The sequence below is a fragment of the Phocoena sinus genome, chromosome X (genome assembly GCF_008692025.1).
Source record: "Phocoena sinus isolate mPhoSin1 chromosome X, mPhoSin1.pri, whole genome shotgun sequence".
Taxonomy (NCBI): domain Eukaryota; kingdom Metazoa; phylum Chordata; class Mammalia; order Artiodactyla; family Phocoenidae; genus Phocoena; species Phocoena sinus.
The window spans coordinates 15,623,860-15,650,577 of NC_045784.1; the positions used below are offsets into that span (position 1 = coordinate 15,623,860).

The window sequence follows — 26,718 nt, forward strand, 5'->3', positions numbered from 1 at the left end:
ATATTAGTAAGTGTGTTTTGGAGATGAGGCCTTCCACACTATTACAGGCATGCTTGATATCAGATACTTTTTAACACTCCTCTGCAAGGTAAGAGGAAAGGATGAGGGCCCTTACCTTTGATGCCTAAACGAGTGGATTCTCATAGACAAAATAGGAAGGCATAGTTTCACAGATTACCACTCTACAGGGGAAAAAAATGGGGCTTTTCCTCTAATTAGTGTGCAATGGGAACAAAGCTCTCCCAGATCAAACCGTCTTTAGCAATAGCAATTTATGCAGCAAATTTTTTGGAATGCATAGTAAAAAGGGAATTGTGTAAGTTATTGTTCATTTAAAAGCATTCTTACCTATCTCAAACCACAATTTGGTCCTTTAAATAGTTACAGTAGAACAAACTGACCTTGCTGCGATGTCAGCTTCAGCTTTCAAATAGAGGACAGGGTTTTCCTCAGGATTTATATTTTCTATTTTAAACCAAGTAGGAAATGAAGCTTTCAGTCCTAAAGATTTCAGTCCAGATGAAGCCTCAGCCCATTTGTAATAATGAAGTGTGAAATGAAGAAGAGAATAAATTGTGTCTTTTGGAGAGAAATTACCTGTTTAGATCCCTGTGATCCAGTTAGAGATATGCTCCTGTTTAGTGTACAGGAGGTATCTGACACTGACGTGCCCCGAGTATTGCTGCTTCTCTAATACATAAACGTTGATCATCCTGTTTTCCAACAAACCTCACTAGGCAGTTCACACTTCTTTTCAGAGTATCATTTTCTTTTCTTGAGTACCTTGGTAGAATTCTCATTCGTTGATTATACAGGCTAAAGACAAAAGACATTGGTGCTTGTGTGTATGTGCTGTGAGTGTGTATCTCTGAGGCAGGCTGTGAGTTTTACAAATAAAAACGAAGTTCAAGGAACACAGTGATCTGCAAGTCTAAATGTCTCCTGATGTTCAAGCAGACAAAGAGTCATAAGGAGTTTGCCTATAGCTCAGCCCTCTTCTTCTTTGCAGGCTTTCTACAGTACACACGCATGTGAGCACCAACATAGCAAAAGCATGTTTGCCCAGATTATCAGTTAGAAGCTGTGTTGGCAGTAAGTTAGCTGAGCATTTAAGAATGCCAAAGCACTTCACCAGGACCAGTGCTTTGTGGCAGAGTGACTTGATATAAGCAACTTAATTCTTATTGATAGATTACGTGTTATTTATAGTCACATGTTTGAGAGAGTTACTGTTTTTAGTCTTTGCAGTGTTTTAGGTATTTGTTCTTTTTTGTTTTAATGATACTTTTTGTGCCTCTGCTCTTGAGGGAAACTGATATACTTCTTTCATTTTTGACATAGAAACCAAGCCAGCAAAAGTGCGGCTTTGCAGTCTCATCACAGATCTAACAGCAAGGACATCCAGAACCTAGGTGTGGGTCTGCCGCGGGCTGATGAAGGTCTTCCTGCCAACGAAAGCTTCCTGAACGGAAACCTTGCTGGAGCTACTCTTAGTCCCATGCACACCAAAACCTACCAAGCGGGCAGCCAACCTGGGCCTACCAGCAAAGATCTGACCAACAACAACATACCACACCTTCTCAGCCCAAAAGAAGCCAAATCAAAGACAGAGTTTGATTTTAATATTGACCCAAAGCCTTCAGAAGGCCCGGGCACGAAGTACCTCAAATCAAGCAGCAGATCTCAGCAGAACCGGCACTCATTTATGGAAAGTTCTCAGAGCAAAGCCGGGACGCTGCAGCCCAGTGAAAAGCAGAGTCGGCATAGCTACATCGACACCATTCCCCAGTCCTCTAGGAGTCCTTCCTATAGGACCAAGGCCAAAAGCCATGGGGCATTGAGTGACTCCAAGTCTGTGAGCAACCTTTCCGAAGCCAGGGCCCAGATCGCAGAGTCCAGTACCAGTAGGTACTTCCCATCCAGCTGTTTGGACTTGAACTCTCCCACCAGCCCAACCCTCACCAGGCACAGCGACACAAGAACTTTGCTCAGCCCCTCGGGGAGAAATAACCGAAGTGAGGGCACTCTTGACTCACGCCGAACCACAACCAGGCATTCTAAGACGATGGAGGAGTTGAAGCTGCCCGAACACATGGACAGCAGCCATTCACATTCGCTGTCTGCGCCTCATGAATCCTTTTCGTATGGGCTTGGCTACACCAGCCCCTTCTCCTCCCAGCAGCGTCCACACAGGCATTCCATGTACGTGACCCGGGACAAAGTGAGAGCCAAAGGCTTGGACGGAAGCTTGAGCGTAGGGCAAGGGATGGCGGCCAGAGCCAACAGCCTGCAGCTCTTATCACCTCAGGTACAACTTAGGACCTTGACCAGATCTGTCGGCTCATCATGGAAAGGTGGTGCGGGGATGTGATGGGGTCAGTGTGCAGTTGTCCCTACTGCAGGAGGTCATACTTTCTTGATAGGACACATTTAAGGAAGCAATATTTGAAGGACTAATCTGTTAAAAAAATTTTTTTTAGTTACTTAAGCTAATTGTTGAGTACTCAACGCAAAAAGCTTTTTTTCAAAATCTGTTTTCCTTTCTTAAATGTTCCTTTCTGGCATATTTTGTTCATATTTTGTACTATTTTTTTCGTTAATTTTTTATTGAAGTATAGTTGAATTACAATGTGTTAATTATTGCTGTACAGCAAAGTGACTCAGTTATACATATATATACATTCTTTTTCATATTCTTTTCCATTATGGTTTATCACAGGATATTGAATATAGTTCCCTATGCTGTACAGTAGGACCTTGTTGTTTATCCATTCTGTATATACCAGTTTGCATCTGCTAATCCCAAACTCCCAGTCCAGCCCTCTCTCACCTCCCTCCCCCTTGGCAACCACCAGTCTGTCCTCTATGTCTCTGATTTTGTTTCTGTTTCATAGATAGGTTCATTTGTGTTGTATTTTAGATTCCACATGTAAGTGATATCATATGTTATTTGTCTTTCTCCTTCTGACTTAATTCACTTAATATGATACTCTCTGGTTGCATCCATGTTGCTGCAAATGGCATTATTTCATTCTTTTTATGGCTGAGTAGTATTCCATTGTATATATGTACCACATCTTCTTTATCCATTCCTCTGTCGATAGACATTTAGGTTATTTCCATGTCTTGGCTATTGTGAATAGTGCTGCTGTGAACATAGGGGTGTATGTATTTTTTTGAATTATAGTTTTGTCCAGATATATGCCCAGGAGTGGGATTGTTGGATCATATGGCAACTCTATTTTTAGTTTTCTGAGGAACCTCCATACTGTTTTCCACAGTGGCTGCACCAACTTACATTCCCAGTAACAGTGTAGGAGGGTTCCCTTTTCTCCACACCCTCTCCAGCATTTGTTATTTGTAGACTTTTTATTGATAGCCATTCTGACTGGCATGAGGTGGTATCTAATTGTGGTTTTGATTTGCATTAGAGAATCCTAGTTTGATTTATTACAGAATTCATCAGCTATATGGGTTAGTTTTTAATTTTCTCAAAATTCAGTGTGAATTCATGGGAATTTTCTCTGATCTCTCCAAACCACATTTGCTTAAATCAAACCCTTTTGCTAATACCTTACTCGACATCTTAACTGAATTGAAAAGTTTTAAATTTATCCAGAACTATAGGTAAATATAACTTCAGGCCAGGATAAATGCTAATTTTCAGTCTTTTGGGTTGTTTTTAAATCTCAAGGCAATGTTTTTAGCATAATGCTGCCTCTATCTTACTGATCTTCAGACTCTAGAACTGACACTAACCTATTTAAAAGAAGCAGCATTCTTGTAACAGAACACATATTTTTAAAATTATATTTTCATGATATGAAACGTTCACCTGCATCAGAGAAATGAAGGTGGAGAAAAACAGTGTTAGAAGAAGAAAAGAGTGTCATGTAGGAAAAGTACTCTCCTTTTAGAGGATACAAAAATTGGTTCATCGGCGTGTGTCAGAGCTCCAGAAAGTAAGATGGACTCTGCAGTGGGAAGCTTAGCAAGATCAGTGCTGGGGAGGGGGAGACTGTCAATAACTGAGCAGCTGGTATAGCAAAGCAGCTAAGATCTTGAGCTGGAAAGCCCGGCAGCCAGTCCTGCAGTGTGCTTCAAACTCGGTAAATTTGGGAAAGTGATATAATCTTTCTGTGCCTTGATACCTCATCTGAGTGTTGTTGTGAGGATTAAACATGGTGTATAAAGCACTGTGTGCCCTATGCCGGGCACAGAGTAAATGTCTTAGTTGTTGCTACTGCTTCTGGGATGATGGGGGCTGTTCACTGAATACCTTCTCTATGCTGGGTATTCTTGGGCACTCAAAAGAGTCTGAGACAGGGTTCTTGCTCTTGAGAAATTTATCTTCTCTCAAGGAAGATTAAATTATACATGATAAAAATGAACTAATTAAGAACCACATTTCTGTGGCACTGGCTATAAAAGGTACTTGAGGACAGGGAGAGGTCATTGTGAGCAGGAGCAATCAGAAGTGACTTTAGGAGCAACTGAAGGTCTTGCTTAGAGCTCAGATGTGGAGAGAGGTTTTGTGGCTAAAGGATGAAGACGTATTCAGGCATTTACTGAGCTAGGCACAATGATAGGCTCTGATGAAAAAGATGTGGTCCCCGTCCTCTTAGAATGTATGGGCTGGAGGTGGTGGGATGACACTTGCCAATAGATAGGTAGTAATAATACTGTAAGGCTGCATGCCCACACTGTGCTAGAGCTGTGTGCACCGCAGGGGCAGAGGGGAACAGGGACAGAGGGGAGTGTCACAGTCCCAGCGGGGGGGTTGTAGGAGGCCCCCAGGGGGCAGGGGTGGAATCTGAGCAGAAACTTCTGAGATGTTGGGGGTTTCACCAGTGGAAGAAAGTAGAGTGGACATCAGGAAAGAGGCTCGAGGGAGGGCCAAAAAGGGTATCTGGAAGTTAAGGAGGATAATTGAGACATTAAGTAGCATGGTGAGTTGTGGGATTGCAACTTGGGCCACGTGGCTTGAGTGAAAAAATGCAAGATTTAGAGTGGCTTTTGCAATAATCCAAGCATGGGGTGAGGAGAAATATGTTCTGGACTAAGTCAGTGCCAGCGGGAAGACAGAGAAAGTGTGGATCTAAAGACTCCTCAGAAGTAGAAACGGGACTTGTGAATTGAAAGATTGAATATAGAAAAAAGGAAGCCTTCAAGGTTTCTCTTCTTGGAGCTCCTTTTCAGAGTAGAAGAGAGGACTTGAAGTGACCTCATTCAACCCCTCCATTGCAGAGATGAGCATGCTGAGGCTCTGAGAGGTTAGGTGGATTGCCCGAGTTTACCCAACTAGTTCAGGGTGGAGCTGGGATCTTGAGGCAATGTCCAGGTCCGTAGGCCAGAGCTTTTTGCATCACGTCATGCTGACATATTGAGGTTGAAGAGTGACCCTGGGCCCGTATGCAGAGATGTTCTCCATGAGGTTGGAAAGACTGTCTGGGGCCCAGGTGAAAGGAGGGGTAGGAGATGTCATGATTGGAGTCAGAGCAGTTGTCAGAGGAGCCCCTCTAGAGAGAAGGGATCATTTAGGGCCTAGAAAGATCTCTAGAGTCTGGCAGCTACACATAGATGTTACATGGAGGTCAAAGCCAGTAAAGTGTGTTAGCATTAAGCATAGTGTAAATAGAGAAGAAGTTAAAAAAAAAAAAAAAAACTATACCTTGGAAAATGGACAAATGGACTGGCTTTCTGAGAGTGCTAGAGAAGAGGCTTCATGAACATGGTGGAAATAAGCTAATTATAAAACAATAACTGTCGGCTAAACACAGATCCAACTGTTACTGAATTTTAAGTCCAGTTCAGGAAATGCAGTGCCAAGCTGCAAGAAAGTACAAGTTTAAAGGCACAAAGATGGCATATGGCTTGAAAAGTAACTGAAGCTGTGAATAATGATGGGAATCACTCTCTTGCAAAGTACTGTAGGCACCTTCAAGAGCAAGGGGACTGGACTGGCTCTGTTGCTTAGAGTTTATGTTAGATGTAGAGGTCTTTGTAAACAATGCATGTGATAAAATTCAAATGAGATCTTGTCACAAAGTAGAAAGAAGAAAGGCTACATTGGGTAATTTCCTGCCCAGAATCCTTTCGTAGTACATTTGGGGAGTGAGGGGAAGAAAGAGAAAACCATATTTTAAATCTCAAATAAACTGGTTTTGACACACCATGTAAGGCTCAAAATAATTTTCTGTGCATAATATACAGATATGCAAGTCAGCTAGCTCCTCTGAATGGCTTGGTAATTTTATTCCTTAATTTTTTTCTGAGGGTAGAAAATGCTACTTTTCCCCTCAATGAACACGACTGTGGACCAAGGCTGCTTTTAGCTTGTGACTCACTTCCTTGAGAGAAATAGGTAGTGTCTCCGGAGATGAGTGCTGTCGTGATTATTAAGAAAATACATGAAGTATAAGTACTGTTAACCTAGAGAAGATTAAGAAGAGAACTTAAGTACAAAAACTGCAGTAGTTAGGGAATTTTTAAGACAAATTATTAAGGGTACTGATTCAATTCCTTGATATATCCAAAGAACGTTTGTTTTCATCTTAATCTGCCATTAAGTCCTTCATGAAAAATAATTTTGCATCTGTAGTTCTTTTTTGAGAACTCAGCCTAAAATCTGCTAGAGAAATTTTGGATTAACTAACAGAATCTCTATTCTAATTGAGTGCTGCTCAGACCATGACTTTCTAGATATTAGGAAGATAATTTTCTTTATTTTTAATAATTAATTGAACTATTTTCAGAGTAATTCATTCCCTGCTTGCATTAACTTTAATGAGAATTTCACTTTCCATCTGTGTGACGTTTGTTTGACTTATTTTACATTCATCAGATGATTCACTCTTTTATAGGACAATTTGTGTTTTAACCAATTCACATGTTTAAGTTTAGCCAGTTAAGGTACTGGTTATACCAAATAAAACCCATGGCGATTTAGGTGATTTTCATCCCTAGGAACAGGACACTCTTATAAATCCTTTGAAATTTGACTTCCAGCCCGGAGAGCAACTGCCTCCAGAGATGACTGTGGCGCGATCTTCCGTTAAGGAGTCCTCCAGAGAAGGCACCACTTCATTCCATTCACGGCAGAAGTCTGAGGTCTGAATTTTCTAGAGCTGCTACCTTGTACAATAGAACATGTCTGTAAAGATTGGCCACTCAACATCATTACAGTCTACCTTGTAAGATTTATTTGTACCCAATCTCCCACAGATAATTCGAACTGGCTTATAAAGTAAGCAGTTTTCCTCATGCCATAATTCTGAGTTTTCTCTTAAATAGATCCCGGAGTAAATTGTAGATCAGTTAGGCACCGTTCTACGTTCACAGGCTACCTCATTATCTCTCTGTTGTTTACTTTTTATAAACCTATTTTTTATCTCAGGGTGGAGCGTATCATGACCCCCACTCTGATGATGGCACTGTCCCCAAAGAAAACAGACACCTGTACAATGATCCTGTTCCGAGGAGAGTTGGCAGCTTCTACCGAGGTAAACCCAGCTCCTAGCACCCATCAGGGTCCTCTCTTCTCTCCCCCTCACTACACATCCAGGCTGCACTCTCCCCTACATTTCACTGCCCTGACTTCCGGTAAGTGTCATTCTTACCTGCACTACTGCCTTCCACCTCGTCTCCCTGCCTTGGTTCCCTCTGTCTTAGTTCAGACCCTTGTGGCTTCTGACTTGGGTACTTTGAGTAGCCTCCCAACTGCTCTCCCTGTCTCTAAGGTCACCATCAAAACGGTCCCTGGAATGATCCTTCTGAAGCTGTGTTCTGACCACACCACTCATTCATTCGATTAAGTCATAACATACATATTTTTAAATTTATTTATTTTTGGCTGCGTCAGGTCTTAGTTGTGGCACGCGGGATCTTTCTTTGTGGCACGCAGGCTCTTCATTGCGGCACGGGGGCTTCTCTCTAGTTGTTGCGCGCAGGCTCCAGAGCGCGTGGACTCTGTAGTTGCAGCGCGCAGGCTTAGTTGCCCTGCGGCATGTGGGATCTTAGCTCCCCGACCAGGAATTGAACCTGCGTCCCCTGCATTTGAAGGCGGATTCTTAACCACTGGACCACCAGGGAAGTCCCAAGTCATAAAATATTTATCGATGTCACTTGTATGTCTGACACTTCTAATTTAGAACATCAGTGAACAAGACAGCCAAAGGTCTCGGCCCTCACAGAGCTCACATTCTCATGAGGAGAGAGCAACACTAAATGTAATAATTACATAGAGCAGTAAAAGATAATAAATGCTACAGGGAAAAAAATATAGCAGGGCAATCCATTGCCTCCACCCCAGCCCCAGTCTTCTATCTCTCATCTGCTGAGAGTCCTCTGGTGACTTCCCATTGGCATCAGGACAAAATCTGAGTTCCCTAAGATGGCATTCTAGACTTTCTCTGCCCTGGCCCTTGCTATCCTCTCCAGCTCCTCCTCCTCCACTCTGGTGCCCAGCCTGTGGGACTCACACAGGCCGTGCCCTCCTCTGACCTGAATGCAGTACTCCCCCTGCTTGGACAACTTGTTTCTGTCCCTTTTGAGATTCTGCTTTGAGGTCCTCTGCAGTGTGATGGCTTCCCTGCCCACCTAGGTGAAGTGAAGTGTTTCCTCTTTTGTTCCGCCCATGGCCCTCTGTCTCTAACATGACACACACCACATGGTACTGATTCTTTGTTTGCATTTCTCTCTCACAAGGTTACCTTTTCCTCTTTTACCATCATTGACTAGCACACTGCCTGGCAATTTCATAAATAGTTGTTGATTGGATGAAAGAAAATCTTCAAGTGTACTTGCATGACCTTAAAAATATGCTTTTGGGCTTCCCTGGTGGTGCAGTGGTTGAGAGTCCGCCTGCTGATGCAGGGGACAGGGGTTCACGCCCCGGCCCAGGAAGATCCCACATACCGCGGAGTGGCTGGGCCCGTGAGCCATGGCCGCTGAGCCTGCGCGTCCGGAGCCTGTGCTCCGCAACGGGAGAGACCACGACAGTGAGAGGCCCGCATACCATAAAAAAAAAAACAAAAACAAAAACAAAAAAAACAAAACAAAAAAGGTGCTTTGATGTTTGACAACTGTAACAGATGTTTCAGTGGCTGAATGGATTTAGGACAGATTGAGAGAGAAAGGTATCACCTTTAAGGAGCTATGTAGTAATAGAGTGGGAGCCCCCGGGAATCCTCAGACCCTAGTGGTGAGACTGGCAGTAAGTCCACTCAGTAAGCCTCCTGAGTCCGTGAGGCTCAGCTTCTCAAAGCCTCCTTCAAAGGTCACCACGACCTTCTACAGTTGCCACATCCACACTGCCCACCTTCTCATTATTCTGTTGATCTGGGAGGACAGCTGGAAAGGGCAGGAACTGGGGGGTAACACGGACAACTGCTTGGTCATTTTAACTAGGAACCTGAGCTAAATAAATGCATACAAGTATTATGCAGGACATAATGTATATTGAATGATTAGGCTACTCTGTTCCCTCCTAGCCCAACCTTTGAGAAAAGTATAAGGCATTGAATATGCCTTTTGATGCATTTACTATTCTTGTTCTGATGCCATGGGTACTTTAGAACCTTATGGGACTAAAATTTTAATTCATATTAAAGTTAATTAAACATGGGACTTCCCTGGTGGCGCAGTGGTTAAGAATCCGCCTGCCAGTGCAGGGGACACAGGTTCGAGCCCTGGTCCACGAAGATCCCACATGCCGCGGAGCAACTAAGCCCATGCACCACAACTACTGAGCCTGCGCCCTAGAGCCCGTGAGTCACAACTACTGAGCCCGTGCACCACAACTACTGAAGCCCGCACACTCTAGGGCCTGCGTGCCGCAGCCACTGAGCCCACGTGCCTAGAGCCCATGCTCCACAACAAAGAAGCCACCCAATGAGAAGCCCTTGCACCGCAATGAAGAGTAGCCCCCATTCACCACAACAGAGAAAGCCCACGTGCAGCAACGAAGACCCAACACAGCCAAAAATAAATAAAAAATTTTTTTAAAGTTAATTAAACAAAATATTGTAGTGTACATATAAGCAAGTCTTTTCTTCTCTCACTGTAAGTTTTACTTCCAAAGTGGATCATACATGTGTTATTTCTATAGATGTCTGGAGAGTATACTTTAATATTAAAATGTTAACTAAGTTTTCAATTAATTAATTAGTCCTTGACTTCTAGAAACACAGTTTTATTTTGATTGCAAGTGAATTAACTTGGTTACTATCAGCAAAGCCCCTCATAATCGACTTCACTGTTAGGCAGGAAGAATATTTTTATTTTAGAAAGTCCAGAAATAGAAGGAAAAGATTTAACTAGGTGAAACATTTGGAGACATCGCTTGTTTCAATCATGCTACTAAATCTAACTGGATGAAGATTTAGTGGTATCATTGAAACGACAGATTTTTTAGTATATTTCCCATTTTCAGTCCTGCTGGCCAAGAGTCAAGTAGTATGGTGCCATTTGTCTTTATATACAGCCTGTATATTCCTTTTGTGATGAAATTTGCGATATATTTTCATTTATGACCAAGCTTAGAAATTGATAGAAAAAGATAATACCCACCCACCCCCCAAAGAAAAGCAGAAAAGTATTTACTCACATACATTGTGGTTTGTCTTTTTGTTTATTCCTGGATTGAAAACTTAGAGAAAAATAGTATTTTTGTAAAAATAACCAAATTTCTTTGGAATTGAGTTTTAAAAAATATAAAATTGATGCCACCTCCCCCAAGTGGCAAGGGTTAAACTGTAGTTTGTCTATTCCAGTACACATACTGTTAAGAATAGATTTTACGTAGTTGGGTCTATGATGTAAGAAAGCCTCAACTTAAAAGAATGTCAAAACAGAGAGATGGGGATCATATTCACACTTTTAAGTCTCCTACGATGTTCTCCAGTTTATCAGCTGATACATCAATTTATGCCTTGAATATATATTGCCTGGTGTTAATTGACCCTTGCAAGTTACTGTCATAGGCAGTTGGAGGTGGGGGGAATGCTCCCTGGAATGCCTCCAGCCTCAGAAAACGTACGAGTTATATGAAGGGCAAATAAGGATTTTGACTTACCTTTTTGTTAGTTTATTTTGTTTGTGTGAGAGAAAGTGCAATAGAACAACATGAGAACTGCTTTAACCAAAAGAGTATATCAGTGGCTTACTTTTTCTTCATTCAGTGCCATCTCCACGTCCAGATAATTCTTTCCATGAAAATAATGTGTCAACCAGAGTCTCTTCCCTACCGTCAGAAAGCAGTTCTGGAACTAATCACTCAAAAAGACAACCAGCATTTGATCCATGGTGGGTATTTTAGCTTGTTTTTACTCTTCTTTTTTCTAATTGTAGATTTTAGATTTCATAGAAATTCTGGGTAAAACTTTTTAGCATTCTTTCCCCTGCTAGGCCTTTCTTTCTAAAGAGAGATTGTTTAATAAGGGAAATGTGATTTGTCATTATTTGTAATAGTTTCTTTCATGTTCACCATTTATATTAAATACGATGTAAAAGAAAGAAAATATCCTGGGTCAGTACATACCTCATAAGTCTTCCATCGCCTTCTTCTGACATGATTGATGTCCTTTGCTGTCTTCTCCACTTGTTGCTGTTGAATCATGTAGGAGACACTTTGCTTAGCTCTTTGTGTGCACTGTCTCACTCAGTACTCACAATCAGCCTTTGAAGTAGGGGTGCCTCCCACTCTCCAGATGAGGAAACTGCAGCTTAGAAAAGGTAAGGAGCCTGCCTGGTGCTGAACAGCCAGAAACAGGGAGGAGGGAGCCGGGATCTAGACCTAGATGCATTCTGACTCCGAAGCTCATGTCCTGTACTTCTGTGCCGCCTGACTTTCATTCAGGGTGGAAAGAGAGAAATAGGGGAACAACCCTTCATGCTACCGCAAAAATGTACTGGTAGTCAGAGGATAACATGATGTGCCAATTTTGCTTATCCTTTAATCTTTGTGTCATGTGTAATAAAAAGTTAAGGAGAGAATTATAACATACATCAAGTCTCATTAGCAGATCTTGTCTTGGGGGTAGGACTATTTTTTTAATAATGTAGACTTTATATTCTCAGCTCCCCAGAAAGACTTCCCAGAATCTAGATGTGAGGGGTGTTTAAGTATTTCATACAGCTGCTAAGCTCTCCACCAAGAGAATAAAATGGTGCCTCATTGTAACTCACTGAATTGAGAACGAGACCAATCTGTCAGATTCCATCTCTGCTGTTTACTGCCAGAATTCACACAATTTGGACCCTGTTGGCAGGGTTATATCAAGGTTTCAGTGTTACCATGCCCTATGCGGAAAATAACTTACTTATTTTTACAATAATAAAAACGGTTTTCTTAAAGCTATAAATACTTTTTCTTTTGTAAGCATACTTTATATCTATCGCCTTATTTATAAAATGAGAGTTTTAACATTAATGACTCAGAGGTTAGACCCTGGAAATAGGATATCTTGACTAGTGTCACCTTTTGGCCATGTGACCTTCAGTTCTCTGCCCCTCAGTTTCCTTGTCTGTAAAATGGGCTAAGAGTAGCACCTCCCTCATTGGGTAAATATGATCGTTAAATGAAGTCAAACATCAAAAGCATCTAGAGCAGTGCCTGGCACCGTTGTGACTTGTTAATGTTAGCAGCCATGGTTTTTGCCATTAATGTTCTCTAACTTCAGTATGACTTGCCAGGTGTCTCCTCTCCACTTACTTTGCTGATGAACTTCAGTGCATTCTTCCAACGTGTAACAGTAGACAAGATCTATACATTAACCTGAGAGCACAGGTACAACTTCTTTAAGTTAACGGCGTTGACAGTTTTCAAGTGTGGTTTTGACAAGCCGTGAGAATAGTGTCTAAGTTGTGAGAACACAGAAGTTCAGATGGAGTTGTTTTTCATCTTGGTCATTGCATGATGAAGTGGTGATGGTTTAAAAGTGCGTCGATTGCATGTTAACATAGTCCTATGAAAATTAGGTAGGTCAGATCAAAATTAAATCCAAATGTGGGATTAACAGCATATTGTTTCTGTCTTTTTGATGATCAGTTTAAGTAGAGCTTGTTTAGACCTGGATATGTGTAGAAACCTAACAACAATTGTTTTAAAAAAGAAGCACAGTTGGGATGCTGAACTTTAGATAAGTCTTCATCAAGTCATCTTTACTCTGATACTGCTGTTATGAGGCTTGAGAGAATTCCAGAATTGCCAGGGATGAATTGGCTATATTCTTTTGTTCTTACTACCCCTCATGATAATGCTGCTATGATAGTTCTCCACGCATCATATCTAACTTAGTCTAAGTCATCCATTAAGCTTGACTTGTCTTGGATTTTTTTTCTTGAACAATATCTCTCATTGGTTCACCATATTTATATTTGAGAGAAATGCCGTTTGATAACTGTTACAAAAACATGAACAAACCATGGTGACATAGTGAATTGCTGTTCCTAAATTATCACTTACCTAAGAGCAGTCTGTTTCTCCTTGTTAGTAGTACTTCCATTTCTTTGGAGAAGAGGATATTTGTACAGTGTCCACATTTCTTGCAATAGAAAAATCAAGCTACTATGTCATACTTTAAAGCGATAAATGGATAGTGTAGTATAATACACAGAGCTGTTATTCTGGCCATCTCAGCTGTCCAGAATCCAGTTAAGAACTGGGAGATAAGCCAAAATATTTCAGAACAACAAAAATAGGGTTAATGCAGTCAGATTGATCATCTTTACTAACGGGAAAACACCTCCACCCTCCCTGTGAGCCTGTTTATTCTTCTTTTATGCACAGTTCTAGCAGTTGGCACTGAGGTTGTCAGGCAAGAAATAATCCCAGGTAACAGTACAGTGTGCAGAGGGAGAAGGATTCTAAACAATAGCTGTAGCGAGAAGAGGGGTATTTTTGCTTTTTCTCAGGCCCCAGTGGGAAAATCATTTCTGGCTGTATGGTCTTATACATAGCAGAGATATCCATGTAGAGTATATATCTTTAAAATAGGCTGCTCTTACTTTCCATAAAAAGGCAAAGTGTTTAGAAAGACTGCTGTCAAAATTGGGTTAAAAATTGACACTTAAATAGTAAACCAAATTAATTAGAAATCCCAGTCGTTGAGATAAGTGAAGAATTGCTGTCACTCGCACAATCCCAGGCTTTCTCTTCTTGTAAAGTTATGAAGACATTGGTATCCATTATTGCTTGTCATGATAACTCGCAGAATTATTCCTGTAGAATTAGTCACTGACTTCCTACTCTCAGACATTAGCCGACCCACCCTAGTCACACTGGCAGGGCGGGAGGGTGGCAGGACAAGTGTCACAGAGTAAGCATCTCTCCTCTTCTGCGCGCCTTCATGCTGCTGCTCTTGGGGAGATTATGCTGGCACTTCCTGGCCCTCCGTCAAACCTGTGGGTCTCTTGCCTTGAGTCTGTGAGCAGCTTGAGGTCACACTCCTTGTTTTAATTTTTCTCTGTATCTCCAACACTTAACACAGATCCTGATGCATACACAGTACTCTGTGTTGGTTGGCTTTGATTCAGTCAGTTTTAATTCCTTCCTTTTTTTAGGTGAGTCTTTTGAATTCTCTTTCCTCTTAACCCCTTATGGAAGTAGTAGCTGTTGTGGTAGATACTGTTTGAGTCCCATGACTGTTCAGGAAGGAGACTGTTATTGTTAACCGCTCCCTCCACCCACGCACACACACACACACTCCTCCCCCATCATCCTCACTGCCCACCCCACCCCCCACTGTGCCAAGCGACTAGCTGGGTGGTCCTTCTGAAAGCTCCTGTCCCTGTGATTTATGTGATCACCCACTTGCCCTTCTCTTGTGCTGCTCCTCTTGAACCCATCTGTTGCCTGTACAGTTAGCTCAGCTCAGCACACAACTGTTGACCGTACCAGGTAGAATCAATAACAGGGTCCAGAATTCACAAATGAGATTAAGTCTTGCGGCGACTCTTACCCTTTGGGTGCACTGCTGGTTATAGATGTTCAAGTCTTTTCATTCATTTGTACAGCACACAGCTTTTTAGGTGCCTGTGTTCCAGGCAGCTTCCCTCCATCCCTAAGTCTCTCTCACAGGCTTTTCCTCTTATGTTTTTCTGTTAATTCTCTGTATGTGTATGATTCAATGTAGCTTCTCCCTCTTTGTCTTTTCCCTCTCTGTCTCCCTCTCTCTCCCGACTGGCACTCTTTCTTTCTCTCTGACTTCCTTTTGTGTCTTTTGTGATGCATGCATACTCACACCTTACACCTAGCTTTCATCCTCTAGTCCAAGGGTAATTTATTTTCTTTTTGCTTTGGCCCCTGCAATCTTTTCCCACCTGGATCTTGGCCCTACCGCCTCTCTGCAGCTCCAGTTTGAGGATGTTTTCCTCATCATTCCCCTTTCCCCCGGGCTCTAGTTTATCCAGTTCCTCTGAAGAGACCCTGCGGAGAGTCTTTGATTCATCCTCTGTGTTTTGGGGACACAAGGAACTGCAAACACCGGGCTTTTTGTCCTGCTGCTTCTTCTCTTTCAGTACCCTTCCCCCACCCCCCCCATCCTCTCACTTTCATTTTATTGGACAGACTGACTCTTCTTCCTACCCAAATCCTGCTCCTCCTAGGACTAGTGTCTCAAGCCTTCACTTCCTCTCATGCCAATGTTAACATTCTTATAGTAATGCCCATTCCCATCCTGAGATTGTGGTCATGATGAATGTGTCCCCCTTAAAGATTTCCTGGGTTGGCAGAAAGCACTTTAACTACTGACCCTCAGCAGACCTTTGAGATTTTGTTAGACTTTAATTCTGATTAGCAAAAACTTCTACCCGTTAATCTGAGTACTCCGTTGTGCTTCTAGGTTATGTGCAGACCCCATTATGGAAGGGCATAAGCTATATCACAAGCATATAATTCTTTAACTTCTGGAAGTTACAGAACATTAGGAATAGTGTTGCTGGTTGGACTAGATGCTCTCTAAGGTTACTTTCAATTCTAAGAGTGGTGCTTTTGTGATTCCAGCAAACTACTTACACTGTTCTGCTGTGTTCCGTAGAACCCTCACATAACTGAATGCTGTGGCCTGGAATTTAGTTTAGGGCAGTCTGTCTTTAGGCCCCATCCAAGGGTTTCATCTCCTTAATCTCGACAGTACTTGTCATAAGAAACTTTGACCGAATAGGCCCAGTCTGTCGTTAGGATGAGAGTGCTTTTTCCAGCACTACAACACTGAGTTTAAAGAATCTTTAACTTTTCACTATTCCATTCTCACTCATTCCATCATGTCTGAAGCTTTTTAGCTTTCAAAATTTTATATGCATCATTCTGAGTCCCAGTGCTAATTATTTTATTGGTTGTGTTGTATTACAAAACTAACTTCAGAACTTGGAACTCTCTCAGTGAGGTTTAAAATTGCAGGTCCCAATGAGTTTCAAGAACACTTGAGCCTACAGTACATGTTTTTCCTTCTTTGGTATTCCCATTAACTTTTAGGCCAAACACTTAAGAAGAAATGACCATTGCTCCTTCATACAGTCATGGTTTTTACTTCTTGTTTTTTGTGTGTTTGTCTCTCTCTCTCTCTAAATTGTTTCCCTTGTGGTCTTTGATCATGAGTTCGTGGCTTTTCAAATGAATTTTGTGTGGTTTGTAAAACCTTTTTATTATATCGCAGTACATGTTTGTTGTTTGAAATTAAAAAGAAGTAACAACAAATCACCAATAATCCTACTACCCAGAAATGATAACTAGTAAGATTTTAAAAAATTTTCTTCCTGCTTTTTAAAAAACGTGTGTATATATACACATATATGCCTTTTTAAAAAAATACAGTTGGGCTCATATTATGTAGAAAGTTTTGAATCCTGATGTTTTCACTTCATATTGTAGTTGGAATATTCCTTCATATTAGTGAAAAATCTATGAAGATGTGATTTTTAAAAATAGCTTCATGGTGTTTTCTATCATGTGGATCTGTAATGGTTTGTATAGATGTTTTCTGCCTTCACAGAGGTTTAATCAAGTAAAGGATGCTAGTTTGCTCATGTTTTTTTAGATGTTCTGGTAACTTTACTGTTCAGTACTCTAAAACCATAAATATGAATGAATTCTGTCACCGTTAATGTTTCTACTCTTGATTTTGGGGAATAGCTAATAGAAGGAATTCAGTCATTTGAGAAAATGGTTTTCCACGGTCATCTAGATGTTCAAATTCAAAATAGGGCCCGTGGAATGTGCCTTTTTCAAGAATGACACCATTCCAGTTGTTTTTTAAAGACCGTAAATTAATTTAATATAGGGCCTCTGTTAACATACAAGTAGTCACCTTCTTGGGGCTGGGGTGTCTTGTTTGCTCTCTTTTAATATCTCCTATTTGTATTAAAATGCCTGGTGGTGTCAGTGGTATGAAGCTTAATGTCGTTATTTTCAGTTAGAAGCTTTTTTTTCAGAAGAGTGCTTTGTATTAAAGCATTCATACTGTCTCCATTTTTTCATACCTTATCTATTTTTTATTTAGTTTTAATAAATATATATAAGATTTTTATAAAGGGATTTTCCAGTTTCAGGCAACTTTTATTTGTAAGGTTTATGTAGCAGTATTGTTGTTTTTTTTTTTTAAATGTTCAGTACCTTGGCAAGCCACTAATAATGAACTTGTTAAGCTGGTTTTTAAAAGGTAAATAGAAAAACGAAGATACTGAAAATGTTTCTGTTTCTCTCAGAGGGTTACAGAAAAGCCATCCTTCAAAGCGTGTGCTTTTCAGACTCTCTAATTCTGAGGTTTCCAACAGCATGAAAATGGTCCTGCAGCATAGATACAGATCATTTGTAATAATGCTCAAATTGCTCGTTCAAGTGAGCCTTTGCCAAAAGGCTAATCATTAACCATGGTTGATGAGATTCAGTTCCTTCTGTGGTTTTTAGAGGCTCTTTACCTATGTGCTTGATTCTTCATGGCTATTTGAACCCGGTGTCATGCATTTTCAGTCTTCATTATGTTTGTCATATAATGGCAGGAGAATGATTGAAAGATCAATATGATAAAAATGTCTTCCCATTTAGGAAAAGTCCTGAAAACATTAGTCATTCTGAACAACTCAAGGAAAAGGAAAAACAAGGTTTTTTCAGGTCAATGAAAAAGAAAAAGAAGAAATCTCAAACAGTAAGTAGATGGCCAGTTTCTATTTACAGTGGCATCCGTATGAGTCTGCATTAGTCTGTGGGTACTTTACACTTTGTATGTGACAAAGTGAATTATTTTCTTATTGAGACTTAACATGCATATACTGTATATGTTTCTTTCTCAAATTCTATACAACTATCCTCCTCTCACAGAGCCTTTTCTAGGTTCAACAGAATCTCCAGGAATAGAAGAAATTTAATTTGGATGAAAGAGAATGCTTTAACCCTTTCTCAATAAACATCTTATCCATGTGGGTTTATATTCATGTAAAAACTATGAAGCTGCAGGATTTATTTCTCTCTGAGGGTTAAAGATACGTGAAAATTTAGGAAATGGTTTTGGTTTGTGTTTAAATCTTAAAATTCTTAACTAACCATCGTTCATTATTCTCCACTGGCTGGTTATCTGATTCCCATGTTGACAAGTGCATTTCTGGGCTGCCTAGTCACAGACAGGTCATAGTATTTGACATTTCAGGGCTTGCTTTAGTAGGACATGTTTATCTTGTGATTGAACTGTGAAATGGAATGAGTCTCATTTCCTGAGAGCCCTCCACCTGAACCAAGGGCTGGGTGCATGGAACTGTGCAGGTCACATCACTGAACGAACCAGGCAAGGATTCTGCTGGTTAGAGACGTGAGAACACGTGGGGAAGCCAGGCCTCCAGGCCAGCAGGAACGTCTTCACCCACACAAGGCGTTCTTCCTCCTTTGCTTTATGACACCTTTGAGACTAGACAAGGTTGAGTCACCCATTTTAAATTATTTTGTTTCTAGTTTTACTTCATACGTGATTGACTCTCGTTTATTTAAAAAGGAAAAAGGCATAATCAAAATGACCTACCCAGGTGGACTTCATTGATTTCATCTCTTAAGACGAATAGATTAGACTCAGTTTTTCTGAGGTCTGTTCCGTTACGAAAAGTCTAGGATTATGACTCAATGGTGAGTAAAGATGAGATAGATGATAGTAAAAAGGAATATAATATTTGAAGTAAGGATTTAATAAAGGCCTTCCGAGATTACCTTTCTAGATTACTCTTTACTTGCTTGTTTGTTAAATTTATGATGTCACTGTAATATAAATATGAGCTCATTACAGAAAAATTGAGAAAAAAATGATCATTTCTAATCTCACCACCCTATCACAACTAGTATTAGGATTTTGGTATATTTCCTCCTAGCTTTTTGGCCTGTGCATATGTTTATGGAAAGAAGGTGGTTTTTTAGTTTGTTTTAAATAATAGTAGTCATCCTAGTATAATTTTGTATTCTGGCTTTTTAATAGTATTTCTGTCACACATACACACAATATGTACGTTACTACACAGATTTTATTATCTTCATTTTAATGGCTGCATAATATTCCTGAAATGTTTATTTAGAAAAAAAGCAAAACCTGCCTATATGGCTAACTGAAACTCACTTAAAGTAGAAGGTCCAGTCAAGATGTCACTTAGAAAAAAAAAAAAGATGTCATTTAGTTGCATATTAACTACATATGTTATTTAGACCAGATGAACAAAATAGACCTGATTTGAAGTAGAGAAGTTTAAAATATGTAAAGTGCTATTAAAACTTATATCATCATCTGTGGAACAGATTTATCCATCATGAACATTAAACTTAGACTGCCTCCTCCTAACCACTGTTATTTTTATTTCGAGTTTGTTTTTGTTCTTAACCTCAGGCCCATAGCCATTGTGGGGTGATTAAGTGGAAGAAAATAGCAAGGACACAGGAATTGAAGGTGTTTTTGTATGTAGATTTAGCTTTTGATATCTGCCTTAGACCCACGTTAAACCTGCGGCTCACCATGGCATGAGTCAAGTATGTACATGTTGACTGACTATTATTCAAGATCTGGTTCAAATTTTAGATGTTTAAATAGTGTAGAGTAGGGTAAATAGGAAATTTACTATTCTGTAACATACTCTCCACTTGAACTTACTTTTTTTAGGGTTTCATAACTTTTCTTTTTTGATATGTAAAGCAACTGCAAAATATCTCTGCACAGGTCACAGCGACTTAAGCCTTCCAAACCAAAAGTTGTTTATACCCTCTGCATTTTTTTTAATTAAAAGAGGAAAAACAATGTTTAAAGGACTTTGATATCTAGAGTAAGATTTCCAAAAAGCACTCAGCATAGTACTTCCTGGCAGACCTCAGGCTCCCAGGCTTGACATTGTGTTGACTCTGCCTCCTTCACATGAGCATTGGAACAGAATTAAATTTAACTTTTCTTCACTCTCTAGAACTCAGCAAAAGGAAACTAGGTAAATGAACTTTGAAAGATTTAAAGCATTGTGGCCTTTGCATAAGATTCAACAAAATGGTAATCTGATACCCAGTGCACAGAGAGTAGCCTCTGTGGGTCCTAAATCTAGTTAACCCCTTTATTTTGCTAAGTGCCCAGGCAAGTTGTGACCTGCCCAAAGTTGCACAATCACTTGGGAGAACGGGAGGTGGGTTATCCTGAATAGTAGGCCTAGCTCAGTCCCTGCCAGGGGCCCAGCGGTGCGGAGCGCCGCCGGTTACTTGTCTTTTTTTTTTTTTTTTAATTGAAGTATAATTGATTTACAATATTATATTTGTTTCAGGTGTACAGCATAACGATTCAGTATTTTTGCAGTTTACACTCAAAAGTTATTATAAGATGATGGCTAGAATTTCCTGTGCTATACATTATATCCTTGTTGCTTCTCTATTTTATTTTATTATTTTTTTAATTGGAGTATAGTTGATTTACAATGTTGTGTCACTTTTTGCTGTACAGCAAAGTGAATCAGTTATACATATACGTGTCTGAGGGCTTTCTTGTGGCCTCCTTAGACATGCAAGTTAAACTCTTCCTGGATCCCTGTCTTGGGAGCAGGAAACCTTATGGGCTATTTTACTCGAATGTCTTTATACACACCAATAAAAGATGATCTGAACACCTTCATATACATTCTGGTTCTCTGACAATTGAAATATCCAAAACAGGGAAAAGTCGTGCCAGAAAATCATTCTGTATTGTAAAGATGCCTGCTTTGACTCAAGCAAATCTGGAAGCCTCCTTGGGAAATCTGGCTTCAGTTCCACATTCAGACAGTTACATAAGCCCTCAGAGCATATGGTGACTTTGCCAACTTGGTAATTTTACCCTAGTTAGTATCTCAACTGGTAATCATGCTTCAGTTTAAGGACTGAACTTTCTGTTTCTTCACTTTTGTGGCGTATTCTGAATTGTGCCAGCTATTTTCCATGGGGTGAATACTTCTCACAGTGTAGAACCAGGCTTCTTCCTCAACGGTAGAATCCTGCAATATTGATATATTCCTCTTCCAAGTGATGTTTTCTGGTTCAAGAGTTGACCACGTTCAGAGAGGTTTGCGGTGTCTTTTTCTTTTTTCCTAATAGACCGGCAGATTACATGGTAGATTATTTAGTTGCTTAAGACCTCTGGCAATTAGGAAAAGATTGAAGCTCATCAGTAGCCCTTTAAACATAATTCTTTGTAGCAGTCCTATTTCTGATAATAAATAAATAAATCCTTAAATGTTTTGTAAGCTTAATGTGAATATGTGTGTGTAGGTCTCTAGAGACATTCCTGCTATAGGTATTGAGCCTGTCCGAGTGTTCTTTATGTACACAGAAGTTTCTACATGTCTTGAATTTACATTATTGGCATCTTCATGTCCAGGTGAGAAATGAAACAGAACCTCTCAAGATGCACACACAGCACAGAGATTCTTTCAATGACTGTTAATATTTAACAATTTGAGGGCATCCAAGGGCTAGGAGTTTCGATAAGAACACCTTCTTTTTTTTCCTTGGCAATTAGTTTATTTGTATCTTATATTGCAGACAGATTCCACCAACGGGGAGAATCCAAGCATCAAGAAATCCCTCTTTCCTCTTTTTAATTCAAAGAATCATTTAAAGCATAGTTCTTCTTTGAAAAAGCTTCCTGTAGTCACTCCACCCATGGTACCCATTTTTACGTATGGTAGCCCTGAAAACTGCTCCAGTAAACTTGTTTTACTGATGACAACAGCATGTCCTTTATTTTCATGGGGTCATATTCTCTTTGTGCTAGTTAAGTACCTGAGCCAGTTCCATAAATTCACTGAGATACAAATTCTTCGACACTCTGGATTTCCTGAATCAGTTAAGGAGGTTGAAGCATAAAAGGCTATTAAACAAACAAACTAGTGAAAGGCTAGTTTGGGTTGTCTGATTAGCCAGTTGTTGGCAGACAGTATTCATAAAATCCCTTATTTCCTGTAAAGAATTTGATTAACATTTACAATTAACAAATGTCTTTTGGTTTGGCTCACAAAGTTTGTTAACACTTGGTTGGCAGTTTGTCTCTTTGAAACCAAGTGAAATTGACCAAATTGGGTGAGCTTGCAGGCTCCATGAAAAAACAGCTTCTGTTAGTTGGTGATTTGCTCTTTCCTTGCCTGGCTCTAGCTTTTGCTGGTCACTTAGTTGAAGGCCAGGGCTTTTGCACTCTCCTCTGTCCACCAGAATCGGCGAGTGGGCCAGTTGCATTCGTCTGGAATTTGTGGCACAAATTTCTAGCACTTACATAGTGCATAATGCTAGACCCAGATTTACTGGGTAGTGTCTTGGGAATATGATTCAAACCATACTTTCTCACTTTGCTATCCTTAAAAGCCTGCTAGACTTCTTTGGCACCACCAAACACAGTGTATGGATCATTTTCCCAGCAGGAACAAATTTCTGTTTTATTGAACTGGTTCATAACCTAACTGCAATATGGAATGAGGGTACGGCAGCAATTCCTGGTCCAGCTCAATTTAACTGCTCTCTCTTACAACGACTAAAACTAACAGCATGGGAATGCTTTAAGGGTTGAGGTTTAACAAAGCTGCATGACATCTGCCAATTTTTCCTAATGCAGGGAAAATTATTAAGAGGGCAGCAGACTTACACTAGCATCACTTGCATTGTGAACATTGGGAGAGTTGTGATTTCTTTTTTTATTGAGTCTTCTTTGGAGGGGAGGGGGTTGAGTTTTGGTTTGGTTTGATCTGCTTTCGTTCTCCTCTTGCGTGTGGTTGCATATTCCTATTTAGGCTTACTGGTGTGATTATTGAATCCTTGTCCATATTCTGCTCTAGGTGCCCAATTCTGACGGCCCTGATCTTCTGACATTACAGAAAGCCATTCACTCTGCTAGCACCCCAAGCAGCAGACCAAAGGAGTGGCGTCCTGAGAAGATCTCTGATCTACAGACCCAAGTGAGTGGTGCCTGCATCACTCCTAGACTCTCAGACTCTGCAGTGACCGGTCTCTCCTGAAGAGAGGACAGGGTTGAGAAATTTAGCCTCTCAATGTTACAGCAAGGCTGAGAGTCTGCCCAGAATATACCCTCAGAAATAGCCAGATGCATCTTGGGAATCCAGATGAATGGAGAAAAAAAGCGAGCTTCTATTAGTCTTCACCTGCGGGTAGGGGGAGGACGATTAAGGGGAATGAATAAGATACGGTTCCAGTCCACAAAAACTCTGCAGCCTAGGAGAGAGAGAAAATTCACAAATGACCATAATTCATGGTAAAAGTGAAGCGTACCATAAAATGTAGGGGAGGGTAAGAGAAGGTAGTGCGAAGATTAAGGGTTCGTTAAAGGTGGTAGCCTACAAACTGCGCCTTGAAAGACAGATATAATAAGCTTTCTGAAAGACTGTTTAAGCTTCTGAAATCCGTACTAGTTTTGATAGAAAACCGGCAAACATTCGCATTAGGAACTGCATATTAGAAAGTATGTATAGTCACGTTTCTCTGCCATAATGGGGGAATAAGCAGAAACCGAATCCATACATTTTTCAGGTAACTGAGGTCTTATCTCCTTGAAGCAACCTGTTTTGATGGAAATTTTTAAATATTGTATCTTTTCAGCGTCCCATAATGAGCATAGTAACATAATCTAACTTGTTTTTGATTATATTCAATATTTTATAAATCTTTTAGTCCTCTGTACTGAAATTTCTCACAACCCTCATGAGCTTTTGAGGCTGTAGGGTTATTTGTGCCTATAAATGACCATGGATTTCTGTGATTCGGAGGAGTAGGTTCTGTTTTATAGGTTTATTGTTTACTCCCTTTAACTATAAGCTGTTACTTAGAGCTGCTGAGAAGAGCTCCCTAAATTTCAACTGTATTTGCCCAGCCATTTATATTTTCTGCTTCTAACATAATATTGGCTGGAGGGGCGAAGACAGTGTAGAGAACCAGATATCCCAGTTATTGGACGTGTACCCGAACTAAAAGCACAAGGCTGTGAGTGAGAGGGCCTGATGTTCTACTCCTCCTTTATTTAAAAAAAAAGAGAGAGAGAGAGAGAGAAAGTACAGGGTTTTAGAACCTTCTTTATGTAACCACTTCTTTTGCCGAGAAGCTCTTTTCAGGTAACTTTATATCTCCATCTGAACTATTGTGATTGTTCAATAGTTACATGTGGTCAGAGGCTGTAAAAGTCACCAGGAATGACCATGGAGGATGCTTCCCCAGGAGCGATTTCTACTCGAGTCAGTGCTCAAGCAGTAGCCCCTGGGTTTCAATGCCCTGTTCCTCCGACTCTTTAGTATTTCTTGAGATTATCAACATTTTACTTTGCTGAGCCCTTAAAAGCCTTGAGGCCCTTGAGGATTGGCAGCCAGAGGTGCCTCAGGCTGGGACTTCGGCCCACGTGCCGGGGTCCGCGGTGAGGGCCTTGACTGTCAGGGTGCTTTCCCATGCCTCTTCTGACGGTGACCCCATCAAGCCTGATAAAGAGGAAAGGGGTGTGAGTCAACTTTGGCCAGTGAGGAGCCTGTGGGGCAGATGGCTTCTGGGACCCTCCCTCCTGTTTTGAAGTCCCCCCGACAGTGCAGCACCCCATGAGGCGAAGGCTCCCTATGAGTGAATTGTGTTTTAGAGTCTCTAGGGCTTTTGCTTATTTCTGTGTGCTTTGCATTTTTAGTGCCCAAACTTTACCTCCCCCTCAAAACAGTAAAACACCAAAAAAATGATAAAGTGCAGAAAGGGAACATTGGGATTTTGCAATGCCAAGGGAAAGGGAAAATCAGGGAGATAAGAACAGAAGGGGGTACACAATTTTTAGCCGAGTATGTTGCTACCTATTGAAACATTACATTTTTTCAGTTACTCTTGCCGCTAGACATGGTGGAGTGGCTGAATTTTAGCAGGTGAAATCTAAGTGGCAGCTTTATGCAGAGTTGTTGGGAAGGAAGTCTTCTCGAAAGGGAGAAGCACATCCCTTCTTTTGCTTCTTTCTAATGGTTGGCGCATGAGACCTCCCCCCTCCCCCCCATAAAGATGGGATGCAGCCAGATAGAAGGTGCCTAAGCCTTTGATCAGTCACCATACCAGCTCTAGATTTCTTCTACGTTTCTAGGCTTTTTCATTAAAGAAAAATAACTCCAATCTTGCCTGAAAAAGAACAAAAGAACAGATAAGGCTGGACTGGCCCGTCCTCCCCCACACCCGCCCTCCCTGGCTCCACACGGTCATCTCAGGTCTGTGCTCCGTTTCCTCCCAGCTTTCAAGTCTACTCTAAATTAAATCCTACATGCACCTTCATCTTTTCTTTCAGAGCCAGCCATTAAAATCACTGCGCAAGCTGTTACATCTCTCTTCAGCCTCAAATCACCCGGCTTCCTCAGACCCCCGCTTCCAGCCCTTAACAACTCAACAAGCCAAAAATTCCTTCTCAGAAATTCGGATTCACCCACTGAGCCAGGCCTCTGGTGGGAGCAGTAACATCCGGCAGGAGCCAACACCAAAGGGCAGGCCGGCCCTCCAGCTGCCAGGTCAGATGGACCCTGGTTGGCACGTGTCGTCTGTGACCCGGAGTGCCACAGAGGGGCCTTCCTACTCTGAACAGCTGGGTGCCAAGAGTGGGCCAAACGGGCACCCTTATAACAGAACAAATAGGTCCCGAATGCCAAATCTGAATGATTTAAAAGAGACAGCCTTGTAATGTGTGCTGGAGTGGGGGTGGGGGGGAAAGGGACAATCCGGTTAGGAGGGGAGGGGTGGGGGTGGGGTGGGTGGAGAATGGGCGGGGCCGGGGTGGTAAGCCAGTATTTTCAGCTTTATCAAGGTGTGTGCAATATTGTATGTGTGGAGCCAGCTGGCTCCTCACGGCCACAAATGCTAGTCAGGGATCTTAGAGCCACAGGAGTTCCTTAGGGATCCCCAGTCCCCACGAGTCTTGTGTGAGAGTCGGTAGTGTGCAGCTGAGGAAGAAGACACTTTTGCCAGGTTCTCCCCCTTAGGTTCCAGCTCTAGTGCAATCGCCGTTGAACTTGGGAAAGCCAGGATGTGTTTTGGCACTGCAAGGGATAGAAAAATATGTGTTGACCGATGTCCTTACCACAGATTTTTTTCCGCCTAGACTAAATGTGGGGTTTATTGTAATCCAAGAGTATCCCTTTGAAGGGTTAGCAGATGAACTAACTGTATGTCTTAAATTGTTTTCTAAACTTCCATATTTGATAGGGTTTGTAACATTTATTTATAATTAATTAATATTGTACTGT

At 41.0% G+C, this 26,718-nt stretch overlaps 1 protein-coding gene across 4 annotated transcripts in view; it reads left to right on the forward strand.

The window, feature by feature from the left end:
* Positions 1 to 26,158, forward strand: part of CDKL5 (cyclin dependent kinase like 5) — a 185,226-nt gene extending 159,068 nt beyond the window's left edge. For 3 of the 4 annotated variants that reach the window (XM_032619344.1, XM_032619345.1, XM_032619346.1), the window contains 7 exons: positions 1,342 to 2,308; positions 7,009 to 7,110; positions 7,397 to 7,502; positions 11,181 to 11,304; positions 18,044 to 18,143; positions 23,296 to 23,415; positions 25,770 to 26,158. In XM_032619344.1, coding sequence (XP_032475235.1) covers positions 1,342 to 2,308; positions 7,009 to 7,110; positions 7,397 to 7,502; positions 11,181 to 11,304; positions 18,044 to 18,143; positions 23,296 to 23,415; positions 25,770 to 26,156 — 1,906 coding nt within the window. In that variant the 3' untranslated portion in view covers positions 26,157 to 26,158. The remainder of the gene's footprint in view (positions 1 to 1,341; positions 2,309 to 7,008; positions 7,111 to 7,396; positions 7,503 to 11,180; positions 11,305 to 18,043; positions 18,144 to 23,295; positions 23,416 to 25,769) is intronic. The other variant, XR_004347996.1, reaches the window with a different exon arrangement.
* Positions 26,159 to 26,718: the final 560 nt, after the last annotated feature.